This window comes from Nicotiana sylvestris, chromosome 8 (genome assembly GCF_000393655.2).
Source record: "Nicotiana sylvestris chromosome 8, ASM39365v2, whole genome shotgun sequence".
In the NCBI taxonomy this organism is placed as follows: domain Eukaryota; kingdom Viridiplantae; phylum Streptophyta; class Magnoliopsida; order Solanales; family Solanaceae; genus Nicotiana; species Nicotiana sylvestris.
In genome coordinates this window covers 158,688,758-158,701,977 of record NC_091064.1, presented here as the reverse complement: position 1 = coordinate 158,701,977, position 13,220 = coordinate 158,688,758, and the positions used below count along the sequence as shown (strand labels likewise).

The window sequence follows — 13,220 nt, the reverse complement described above, 5'->3', positions numbered from 1 at the left end:
TGTGATAGTCAGAGTGCTATTCATCTAATGAAAAATCAGAGATTTCATGAGCGCACTAAACACATTGATGTCAGATTTCATTTTATTCGAGATGTTGTTGAAGAGGGAACTATCAAGGTCGTGAAGGTTATCACAGACGATAATGCTGCAGATATGTTGACCAAGATAGTCCCACTCGCTAAGTTTGCACACTGCAAGGACTTGGCGGGGGTGTGCATCAACTGATGCAACTCCGAAGAGAACAGTTGTTAGGTGGAGGTGGTATGTTCAACAATGGTTTGATTCTTCTTGTTTCTTACAACGGGGTTGCCCAGTAAGCTTAGAAGTTTTGGCCAGAGTTGTTCACACGCACGCTCGAAACGCAAACCAAGGTGGAGATTGAAAATGTTGGTTTATGTTTAGTCAACAATGGCATGCCAATTGGAAGAGTTGGTGGAAAGAGTTGGTGTGGATGCTAGGAGGAAGCTTCCTCCTTTGATGTCACCCATGACATCAAGAGGAGGTAGTTTGATGTCACCAATGACATCAAGAGGAGGTCTTTACCTCTATAAATAGATGCACTCCTTCATTTGTAGAAACCATCCCAAAAATAATACAACACATTGTAGTGAGTAGAGAGTTAAGAGAGAAATTCTCTTAAGTGTAATTGGGAACTCTCCCCTTCCTTTGTTAATATTAAAAAGGCAACTGTTCTCTGGTGGACGTAGGATTATTTTGATCTGAACCACATTTAATTTTGTGTTCTTTCTTTTACGTTTACGTTTCCGCTAACAGGTTCAATAGGAGCACCATGAATATCTAGTAGGACAACTGGAATAGGAGCAATGGGGATAACATAAAAATGGGTAGCATCGTCAAAAATTTGTGTAGTAGTATTATTTGCGTTCGTTTCTTAGATTGTAGGAAATAAACACGGGGAAATAAAAATAACACTGCAATATTATTTATAAGTGAATATATAAATGGCTAGATTCGTGTTGGGTACTATTCTAAAAATAGTTTAAGTCGTGTTAGACACTATCTTAAGAAACTATTCAGTAGTGTGAAATATCTTCCCAAAATTAAATAAGTCTGGCTCTATTTTTAGAGGATACAGAGATCAGCTAAAAAAATTATAAATCCAGCAAGTTTGGAAAATGAAAATAAAGAAAAGACAAGTTATAAAGGAAATAGGAGACGAAGAGAAAGCTAGGCGTGAGGAGAAAATAGATGGAAGAAAACTCTCGGGGGTTGTCCGCTGAAGTGAAAATTGTAACCTTTTTATATGGTGAAGCCTTCACACGAAAAGTGGCTAGCTTTGTTGTCAAAATAATTCCATGCATTTTGCCAGACACATCTTCCAATTGCCACTCTTTCTTCTAGCAACGACACTTAGCCAAATGAGCCATTTGTCCACAAAACTTCGAAATACTGCCACTATACTTTTATGTGGTGACAACATGACGAGCAGTGACAACATGACGAGCAGTGACAAAAATCTCATGACTTTTCTGTTGTCGAATCAGAGGCAGAATTTGAGCTTTCACCTTGTACCCTGCAATGAACAATATCTGTTTGTCAACAATATATAATTTTTTTTAAATCATAAACAGAAAAGTATAGTATCTTCTTCACAAAAGATTTTACTATTAAGTTTAGTAAGAGTATACATGGATCAGGTAGTGACGGGAGCAGATTTAAGAAAGTAACTTATATTAAAATAAGAACAACGAAAACTTTTTCATGAATGTTTTCTTAACATTTAGGGAGAAGAGTATATGCTTAAGGACGTATATATTGTCAAAAATAATTTCAGATTTTGAAAAGATTGAAGAATAAAATGTCAAGTGGAGAAGGGGTCGGCAATCAAGGGCTGGGGTAGGAAAGCAAGCAGGTGAATTTTCTTTAGTTCCCCCAACCCCAAAACATATATATATATATATATATATATATATATATATATATATATATATATATATATATATATATATATATATATATATATATATATCATATTTTAATTTATTTGCCTTAGAAAAACAAAATATTCAACAAATTCATTGTAGTCCCCCTTAGTTAATTTTTTCGCTAGATTTTTCTTTATTCGAATTCTTGGAAAATTTTCCACTTCTCCAGATGATCAATTGAAATCTTAAAGGGTGATCCATGAAAATATCCATTAATTAAAACTTTTCACTCGAAATGTATTAGTATAATTTATTAATCAAAAGTTACTAGAAAGACAATGTTCATTGAGGCAGAAAAAGGAAGTGTAAGTATAATAATATCGTAATTTATTTGGAGCATTGGAAAAGAAAAGAACAACCCTTGGTTAGAATTGTTATAATCAATGGCTTCCTCGTACTCTCGTAGAAGATCAACCCCCGGATTGCTAGCTGATGAGTCTCTTATCGTACGTCCCTAGAAATTTCAACAATCAATAAGAGGTTAATAAGAAAAAAAAAGAGAAAAAAGAACGAATTCATTCTTCTCTCAATGTTAATATTGAGATTTTCTTCTTATGTAAATTAAATTAATCAATTATGGAAGATAAACTCTCTTCTTCTTGAGAAGAAAATAAACTCTCTTCTTCTTGTGGAAGATTCTTGAGAAAATGAATACTCCATAACTTCTCCATTGTGTCACTTCAGAACCGTGGTGGAGGTAGGGTTTCAGTTAAGGGATTCAAAAAAAAGAAAAAAGTTAAAAGTATTAAAAGGAAAAAATTATGCGACACATCTTATTTACCATTCGTAGCAATAATTTTAGCAAATTTACCATTCGTAGCTATATTTCAATTTTATAGCAAATTCATTAAACAAGAGATTAATTGTTTTGAACTGAAGCAAAAGAGCAGCAAGCTTCTCAGTTGGTTAGAGGGCTCGAGGTCTTGAGTTCGACTATCAACAAGAGCCTTTTATTTTTTTGTATTTCTGTATTTCGCCTTAGTTGTATTAGTTGTGCGAACAAAGACATTCGATACGCCCCAATTTCAGAAATATAATATAATCATATGCTCTATTACATAGGATTGTATTATAAAGACTAGTGAAACAAATAAGATACATATTGAAGTACATATATGAATATAACATGGATTAGAATCATATGCTTATGAGAAATTGACGAACCTGAGTCATGGTGGGGGATGGTGCAGTGAAAAATGAAGGTGATAAGGGCATGATATAAGCTGTTGATTGCAAAAATTGAGGACAGAATGGGGCTTGAAACTGAGGCACCATTTGTAATCCACTTAATGATGAAGAGGTAGGCAGGGCAAATGGAGGAATTACAGTTTGATTAGCCATAATTCCATTTGTTGGCTCCATTTGAGGCATTAGCATCATCCCAGCTTGACTCATGTCTGCTTCCTGGGACATTAATCCCATCCTCATTGATGTTATCTGTTGTTCCCCAAGTGCAAATAACTGTCACTACATACGGTTGATAATGGAGTTTAACAAGTGAGATGGTGTGTTTAATCGCCTATTTGGCAAAACTTCTAAAATCCACTTATTTTACAAAGTACTTTTGACTAATTAATTTGAAATGTATCTTTCTTCAAAACTGCTTCTGCTCAAAAGTATTTTTTTTTCTTCCTAAAAGCTTGGCCAACACTTCAAATTTGACGTTTTGCCTTGGAGAAAACAGGCTATAAGTTCTGTATATTGACATTGTAAAAGGTTTTTATACCATCAAGTCAAATTAATCTATAATTGTAGGTGATTGTTGATACTAACCTGATGTATAAGTGGTTAAACCACATTTATAATGTGCAAATACTTTATTATTATTATTATTATTACTTTAATTTATATGTATATATATAAAACTTAAATCTTTGAGACGATAATTTACGACCTAGTGCAAATAATGCTATCAGAAACAAGAACCATGACAAATGGTGCTAGTCATCGTATATCTAGCTCTAACCATTACCAAGATCGAACGGGAAAAAGCATACGATTGGAAAATTCAAGCTACTCCTAATAATTTAATTAGAATAAAGTGAGATGAGAGAGTTACTCGATGAAGTTGCTGTAGAGCTTGAATGTACTTAATGGCATCATCTAGTATGGACGCTTGGTCTACCTGTGAAGAGTAAATACACTTGAGACAAATACAAGTATTATCATTTAAGACAATATCTCTTAAACAGTATATTACAAATTTAGATAGAGGGAGCAATTCTACTTAAGTTTAAAACAACAGAGTATGCTAAAAGATCTAGTAATAATTAATTACCTTGTCACAACCAGGAATCAGTTCTCGCAATGCTTTAATTCTTTTATCGACTTGTTCTCTGCGCCACTGCTATGCAAAATTCGAAATTTCAAAAGTTATGGACACAAATTCTTCGCATTTCGGTTTAGGTTTGATTTATCACAAATTAAATGTCCTCGCAGACATGACTAGTTTGCCACTTAGTAGCAACTAGAGTAGCAAATGATTGATAAAGTTTAAATGGGTGATTGTAGTGCATTATCAATCAGTGGTGTAGGCAATATCTTGACTCAACCTATTTTGACCCGCCTAAAATCGGCCAAACACGTCCATTTGACACTCTACCGTGAACTATCATGTGCTTGAGATAGTTGAAGGCTTGCAGATCTATTCTATATATGTCCTTAAAGGGGAGGAAGCATTACTTCTGTTAACATCAACCTTCAACTCAATAAAAGTCTAAAGCCATTCAAATTGCTTACACTCACAAGCCCAAATAGCTTCCGCTAGCAACACAAAAGAGAACGTCTAACTCAGCGTTTGGACATAGATTTGGTTGAAACTTAAAATAAAGAGTTTTTGAAATTGTGTTGAAAAATAATTTTTGTAAGTTAGTTGTGTTTGGACATGCATTTTATTTGAAAAAAATTTGAAATATTGTGAGTGGAAGAAAAGATTTCACCCAAAAACTGCCCTAAACCAGTTTTTGGGAACTTGAAATTTTTTTTCTCAAAACATGATCATATTCATAAACAGATAATGTTCTCAGAATTTTTTAAAAAAAATGAAGCCAAAATCTATGGCCAAACGGGAGCTAAATATCACGTAAAAAATGGAGTTATCAAGGTTTGCAAAAGGTTCTACTGTTAGGAACTTTAGATTCAGAATTATATATATTTATCCCGGCAATACTATTTTAGGAGAAGCTGCAATTGCATTTTGGTGCGGTAACTAGAATCAAAGAACTCAACTAATGTCATTTATAGGTACGAGAATTAGCTAATTTGTAGGACCACCATAGCATAGACAATGATAAATAAATACAAAGAGTTAGGCAAGTCAATGAACATAGTAAATAATCCCCAATTTTTCTAAAGATTATATCGGCCCCCTCTAACCTTCTTTTGTTTTCTCAAGAATAATAAAAGTAGATACGTCATATGAGGTAAGATCAACCCACTATCCTCTTCAAAATTTCAACTGTAGAACTCATCTGTGAAAGGGGCGAAAACAGTGATGAGCATAATTCTGAAATAGGTTTTTTGGGGCTATGTGGTGGCACAGGGAATGAGCGACACCAAGCCCCGCGGTGATGCTGCGGCAGTTCGTGTTGCTCTGTATTGTGTGTAGAGAGAGAATGGTGACACGAGAGTATGGTAGGAGAAACTGAACAAGAACATGGTACTACAACAACAAACCAATTATATTTGCACGGGTTTAGTGGGAAAGTCACAAATTTTTCAGGGTTCAAACTTAAAAAAAGAGAAAAAAATTCAAATACTTTGCAAATAGTGTATACGCAAACGTTACGCTTATTTAGTAAAAATAGGAGGTTTTCAATAAACCTAGGGTCAGAAAAGATGGGAAGAAAAAGAAAGAAAAGGAAGAGAGAAGAAAAGAGGTAGAAAAGAATAAGTAGCACTAACACAAGAAGATGGTGTTACAGAGAAATTCCTTTTTTAGCTATCCCCTAAATAAAAGTGAGAATCACTCCTGTGGCATATCAGTCTGTTTTATCAGCGTTTTGTGTTTAAGAATTACATATTCTTTGGGTGTTAAAGAGTCTCAAATAGGAACAAGAATTAATTGCGTTATCATAATGAAAGTTTGTGTCAATTTTAGGGGGCCCATTTTGAAAATCCCTTCTTACCCTCGCTCAGATGTTATGTGCACCAAAAGAACTTGCTTTATCTGAATTACATCGCAGCAGACACATGACAACAATATAAAAACAAATATACAAATAAATAACACTCGAGCCCTTTGTATGCAATATTTTCAATTCTGATAATATTAATTACCAGTCGTTGGATATGATGAAAAAAAGTATAATATCGTCAATCATAAATATAGAGAAAACAATATTAGGTGCTACTTACTCTTGTGGTATTCCTGCTATTGGATTCTCTCACATTGTGTAAGGAATGAAAATAGTTCATCTTGAGTTCATCTTCACGACCTTCATCTTGAGATTCTTGTTGCTTTTCAATGTCATTTTCTTTGTTGAACTCCATTATATTTTTTGCTTCTGTGAATATGGGGTTATGTCATATCCTCTGTGTTCATGTGAAAATATATAGCTACTTTTTTACTATGTATATAAATAATAGTAATTGAACGCCGACTTTATAAAATATTAAACTAATTGAACCAGCTGGAATGCTTAAGCAAAAGGGAAATCTGTGTGCTTTAGTTCTACTTTCTATTTTCTTTTTGTAGTTTTGCACGGGTATTTTTGCCATACTACATGCTACATGAATAGTCTTATCAATGAGTATTCCCCTGACATTGCTTCTCCCGAAGGGTTGGGACTAGATCCAGTAGTAAAATCATATCGAAAAAATTCTTGGCGCAACTGGTAAAGTTACTGTCACGTGACTAGGAGGTTACGAGTTTAAGCCATAGAAATAGTCTCTTACAAAAATACAAGGTAAGGTTGCGTACAATTAACCCTTGTGATCACCAACAAGGGTTGTAGAAGAGTGGTAAGTACTCCTTCATCTTTAACCAGAGGTCTCGGGTTCTAGCCCCTGGGCATGGAGTCGCCTTTGTTAAGGAGCACTTTACCCTCAATGTGGGGCTTCCCGGCGCGAATCAGGATTTAATCGGGCCCCTGTGTGGGTACCGGACACCGAATGAAAAACCAAAAAAAAAATACCCTTGTGATATGATCTTGTTCCGGACCTCGCACGTAGTGGAAGCTTAATACACCGAGTTAACCTTTTTTTTTAGTAAAATCTCCACTATTATTCAATAGATTCTCCAACTCCATATCAATAAGCAAATACGGTTAAATCTTGTCTGATGCGATTTAACTTTCAAGAATTGAACTATATATCCATAAATAAATGTGCTTGATTCGGTAAATAATGGTGAGGTATAATCCAATTACATAGAAACAATACAAGCCACAACATTGTAAGAGTTGTTGTAGCACTGGGGTTAAATACTTAATTATTAAGTAATTTAATCTTACAGCTAATAATAATATGGTAAAACATACTATCATTTAACCGCAATTAAGTGATTAATTAATGAGATATAAAAGACATGTATTTTATATTCATTGAGATTTATTTTGTGATCTATTTCAAATGTTATTTTTGTTACATGACAATTTCAATAGAAGATTGTCACACCTCCTTTTTGCGCGCCTACCCCGAAGAATAAATGCGTGAGGGAGTTTTTCCATTTTAAATGACAATATTCGAAATGGGATTATTTATTTAATTCAGAGTCGCCACTTGGGAAAGGTTTGGCTTTTGGTGTCCCAAGTCACCGGTTTATCTTGAATCCCAATTCGAGGAAAATATTTGACTTTCCAAATGAAGTCTGCGAACCAGAAATTCTAAGTAAGGAATTCTGTTGACCCGAGGGAAGATGTTAGGCACCCCCGAATCCCGTGGTTCTAGCACGGTCGCTTAAATTGTTGTAATGGCTAAATATCTGATTTTTATACATGTTATGACTTGTGTGCTTTTATTAAGTTTAAACCGCTTTTATTATTTTTTTAATAGAATTGCAACGTCGTGAAAATGCATCTCGAACCACGTCACAATCAATGCACCCGTGGTTGTTAATACGTTCCGACTCCGTTGAGATTTGAATTTGGGTCACATAAATGCGCACCCGAATTTAAGAATGTAAATTAATTAAAATCGCGCCTAAAGAGTCTAACGCGTTATTATCTTTGAGGAAGGCAGTGAAATTCGCTAAACGGCCCATCCCAAATTCTAAGTATTTATTATGACCAATTATTGAGGACCCCGCAATTTGCATTTTTATTTGGCGAGGCTCGTCTCATTATCAAAAAGGATTGACCTATAGTGACTATGTTTTCTATTTCGTTCGTCTCTATAATGAAAGAAAAAGAGTTCTAACTTATTTACATGCTCACGAGTTATTATAGTTGAGTTTCGAAAGTGAGTCGTTAAATCTGAAAACGATACAATAAGAGCAGTCGGTTAACAATTATGGGCCCAGGTCCGATGTATAAGGGGTAAAACTGGACCTGTGCCATCCTTATTCAGATGTTGGCTTAGCTAAATGATTCTACACATGTTCAAACTTTAAGAATCCGAAATGAAAGTGATACCTAATGAAACCCGTTTTTTAACGAATTTAGATGAGCAAGTTGTTAACTAAAGTAGTTTGAACTATTGAGTACTCAACCTAAGGCCTGATATGTATTTGGAACATGCTGTTTAATTGAACAAATTGAACTAGCAGAATGTTACAACTACACTATTAATCCTTTTAAACTAAAAACCTATGGGGAAGAAGTTTACAACTTAAACTGCTATAGGATAGTGCCCATGTTATACATAACCAACAACTACCTGATTCTAGTGAAGGCAACTAGCTAACATTATATAACCAGAGTTTACATGGGCAGCGCATAGAATGTTCTAAGTACAGACAGTAAAAGAAAGAAAAGACTACATTAAACTACAACTTCAAATCTTTCCATTTTTCCATTCATGCTTCGAGTAGCTTACAAGATGAACCAGTGTATCAGTTTGTGTACCTGGTATTTGGAAAGCAAGGAAAGAAGATGAAGATCAGTAGAAGCAGCAGTAGTGTAAATACACAGCAACAACAGGTTCAGCAACACAACAAAACCAGTAACGACCAGTAGAATAAACCAGTAACAGATTGAAAAACCAGCAGCACCAGAATGCAATCGCAGTCAAAGCAGAAGAGAGACGGATACAAGACACAGTAGTTTACTGATTTTTGAATAATACTCAAGGAAAAGCAGCCTGAAATTATTCAAGTAAAAGTTCAGCTTGTTTTTCTCTTTTTGCTCTCAAATTCTGATTTCTCAAAATTCAGTCAACTCTCTCAACTTTTTATCTCCTCCATCATCCTCTTACAATGTGTAAAAAATGACTCTATTTATTACCAAGACTCTTGTCTTGAACCACTAACCCGAAATATTCCCATAATTGCATGTCTTGCCCCCACTACTTAATATTTTTCTTATTTAATTCTCTTGTTCCTCATGCCTACATGTTTTGTCCCCCACTATATTAAACAAATACATTATTCCCACTCCAATATGTCTTGTCCCCCACTATATTAAACAAATACATTATTCTCACTCCATTATGTCTTGTCCCCCACTATATTAAACAAATGCATTATTCCACTCCATTATGTCTTGTCCCCCACTATATTAAACAAATGCATTATTCACACTCCATTATGTCTTGTCTCCCACCATGTACTATTGTAATATTATTAATGCCTAGTGGACGGAGCACTCAGATTAAATAATTGTTCAAATTTTCAATTCCAAAAGTACCCCTCCGAACTTACTGAAATTACCATTTTACCCCTGAAAATACTGCAATTTACCATTCTACCCCCATCAGCTATAACCAATTCCTAAACAAATTCAAATAACAAATTCAAACTAAATGATGAACAGCAAAGAAACAACTGGAATTATTTTGACTGAACAATATTTTTATTTTCTTTTTTCTTTTAACAACAAACCTACTTTCAGATTCAACAACAATAACAAACAAGTAGATTCAAATTACTAAACTCAAAAAATCAATTGAACTTCAAATTAAATCTAACAACATTATAACCAACACACTTCTATATTAAACTAAACAAGAACAAATGAATAAAAACAAACTGAAGAAATAATTAAGAAATGAATCAAACATATACTGATTTCAAATCCGAAGATATCAAACAAGATACGGACAGAAATGAAACTTAAACCAACTAACCGGATCGGATCAACGACGAACTCAACTGGACCTCAGTGAACGACGAACAACGACGGACTCAAACAAAACCAAACGAGCCCTTGAGCGGATGGCAGCTCTTAGTCAGGCTCAAACCAATGAAAGCACACACGAACTCAATGATGAGATAGAAATCAAAACTAGCATGGAGACGGGAGGCTGACTGGTTATTTGATTGTGCGATGGGCTGAACAAGAAGTAGTTGCTTTTGGTTTTATGGTTGTTTAGACGTGAGGCTGTGTGCGTGTGTGTGTTGAGGTGAAGCAGCAGCAGTGGCTGCTGGATATGGAGCCTTGCGACTGGAGAGGGCGAAGAGAAGATGAAGCAACAACAATGGCTGCTGGAGATGGGTCGACGGTGAGGCTGGGCTGTGTGAAGGGAGGTGGTAGGGAGGTGGTCGTTTGGACGAAACTGGTGGTGGTTGCATGGCTGGAGGTCGGCGAGGGGTTGTTCATGGCTGGAGGTCGACGAGGGGTTGTTCATGGCTGGAGGTCGACGAGGGGTTGTTCATGGCTGGAGGTCGACGAGGGGGGGCTCGACGACGAAGAAGACGAAGGAGCTTGGGCAGCAGCTGCCATGGGGGTGAGAGGGTTGTTGGGACGTGAAGGGGAAGGGGTAGCCATGGGAGGGAGCTTGATTTGGAGAAGGAGAAGAAGAGAGGGGGCGGACAATTTAGGTTTTTTTTTGTAGGGTTGGGAAAATGAAAAAAAAATGAAAATGGGGGCGGGTTGACCCGGTATGGGTTTGTTTCTTTTGGGCTTGTGGTTTAAATTTGAATAAAAGACCCAATTCGGTTTTCTTCTATTTTTTGTTCTTTTCTATTTATTCAATTTCCTAATTAAAAATGCTAAGATTAATTTATAAAACCCAAAATTATCTCAAAATACTAATTAACTCCTAATAACAATTATCGCACATTTAAATAGCAATTAACTATAAAATCACACAATTTGGACGTTAAATGCTAAAAATGCAACGTACATTATTTTTTATGATTTTTTCATTTTGTAAAACAAATTTAATTAAATATTAAATACAAACGCGACATATTTTTTATATTTTATTAATTTAAACAAATAAACATGCACAGACAAAAATACAAATAATTATCAAAAAATGCCACGAAAATTCAAAAATCGCACACAAAGGAAAATTGTTTTATTTTGGATTTTTGGGAGTAATTCTCATATAGGGCAAAAATCACGTGCTCACAGCTGCCCCTCTTTGTCCGGAAACACGCAGGGTTTTCGTGCAAAGATAAAGTGAGCGGATACGAGCGATTTTTGCCCGTTGGAATACTCCGTGTGAAGCATTTTGTTTTTTGAAAGATTTGACCGAACATTTGCTTCAGAGGTTTCCTACATATCCTGGGCTAAACAGGAATCAAGTCAATGTAGTTCGGGAAGTTTTGGTAGCTGTGACTACCATGACGCTGCGACTTTACTGTTACTGCTGTTGCTACTGCTCACTGACCTCCTTATTACATTAAAAAGAAAAATCAAAGCTAAGCTAGCTATGCCTATCAACTACTAGTTACAAGATTCCTATCTATAATTCTTTCGCAACTTGATCTTGAGTCTTAGCTGATTCTGCTTGTAGACTTCGATCTAAATCTTGATGCTTGCAAGTTGTAGGTGCTTGTTTATTTCTGCATCATTGAATGAAGCGGGATTGGCGGAGCTCGTGACTTCAATCAGATTTTGAGCGATCTGCACTTTGTTTGCTCCAGTATTTGGGCTCATCTTCTTTTGTTCTTTCCTTCCTTTCTTTATTCTGGATTGAGACTCACTCCGTAGGTCATCTCGATCCCTGTGCTTCGAGGTCAAACCTGCTCAGATAACAAAACAAACAATCGAACGAAATTTTTCTGCCCCAGTTTCACTGGGAAAGTTTCGTGAGTTAATTGCCATAAAAATCTACCGAATTGATGAGGGGATTGGAAACCTCAAGTCTAAAAGGCACAACTCAGGGATTGGAGCCCTAATGTTTGCAAAAGGCAAAACGCTCAACTCAGGGATTGGAGCCCTAATATTAGCTAAAAAGGGAAAACCGCTCGACTCTAGGATTGGAGCCCTAATGTCGGCTAAAGAAAACTTGCTCAACTCAGGGATTGGAGCCCTAATGTCGACTAAAAGAAACTTGCTCAACTAAGGGATTGGAGCCCTAATGTCGGCTAAAGGAAACTCGCTCAACTCAGGGATTGGAGTCCTAATGTCGGCTAAAGGAAAATTGCTCAACTCAGAGATTGGAACCCTAATGTCGGCTAAAGGAAACTTGCTCAACTCAAGGATTGGAGCCCTAATGTCGGCTAAAGGAAAATTTCTCAACTCAGGGATTGGAGCCCTAATGTCAGCTAAAGAAAAATTTGCTCAACTCAGGGATTGGAGCCCTAATGTCGGCTAAAGGAAAATTGCTCAACTCAGGGATTGGAGCCCTAATGTCGGCTAAAGAAAAATTTGCTCAACTCAGGGATTGGAGCCCTAATGTCGGCTAAAGTAAAATTGCTCAACTCAGGGATTGGAGCCCTAATGCCGGCTAAAGGAAAATTGCTCAACTCAGGGATTGGAGCCCTAATGTCGGCTAAAGGAAAATTGCTCAACTCAGGGATTGGAGCCCTAATGTTGGCAAAGGTGACTAGGGAATGGAGGCCGAATGTCTAAAATCTCAACTCAGGGATTGGAGCCCTAATGTTGGCAAAAGGCGACTAGGGAATGGAGGCCCTATGTCTAAAATCTCAACTCAGGGATTGGAGCCCTAATGTTGGCAAAAGGCGACTAGGGAATGAAGGCCTTATGTCTAAAATCTCAACTTAGGGATTGGAGCCTTAATGTTGGCAAAGGTGACTAGGGAATGGAGGCCCTATGTCTAAAATCTCAACTCAGGGATTGGAGCCCTACTGTTGGCAAAGGTGACTAGGGAATGGAGACCCTATGTCTAAAATCTCAACTCAGGGATTGGAGCCCTAATGTTGGCGAAAAATAGGTTGATATTGGGGATTCTAAACTAACCCCCTTTTTTGGAATTTTCTTCTTA

General features: G+C 36.3%; 1 protein-coding gene across 6 annotated transcripts; it reads right to left on the bottom strand.

Moving 5' to 3' along the window:
• Positions 1–940: 940 nt before the first annotated feature.
• LOC104211577 (transcription factor APG-like) lies at positions 941–6,448 on the bottom strand. 6 transcript variants are annotated; one of them, XM_009760657.2, is made up of 6 exons: positions 6,303–6,448; positions 4,225–4,293; positions 4,006–4,071; positions 3,111–3,383; positions 2,306–2,400; positions 941–1,534 (listed from the first exon to the last, which is right to left on the bottom strand). In XM_009760657.2, exons 1-6 carry the CDS (start codon positions 6,435–6,437, stop codon positions 1,480–1,482), a joined length of 693 nt encoding a protein of 230 aa, XP_009758959.1. In that variant the 5' UTR covers positions 6,438–6,448; the 3' UTR covers positions 941–1,479. The 6 variants fall into 6 exon arrangements, with proteins under 6 accessions (XP_009758959.1, XP_070009269.1, XP_009758957.1 ...); XM_070153168.1 differs by lacking the exon at positions 6,303–6,448 and adding an exon at positions 5,322–5,990 and having other exon boundaries at positions 4,225–4,290; XM_009760655.2 differs by lacking the exon at positions 941–1,534 and having other exon boundaries at positions 2,056–2,400.
• Between the last annotated feature and the right edge of the window lie 6,772 nt (positions 6,449–13,220).

Bases quoted from the DNA above. Each gene is read 5' to 3' on its own strand.
- LOC104211577 (XM_009760655.2), bottom strand. From the start codon at position 6,437: ATGGAGTTCAACAAAGAAAATGACATTGAAAAGCAACAAGAATCTCAA. The intron at 4,294-6,302 runs GTAAGTAGCACC...AATTTTGCATAG, and splicing joins ATAGCAGGAATACCACAAGA to CAGTGGCGCAGAGAACAAGT. The intron at 3,384-4,005 runs GTAACTCTCTCA...GGGGAACAACAG, and splicing joins CTCTACAGCAACTTCATCGA to ATAACATCAATGAGGATGGG.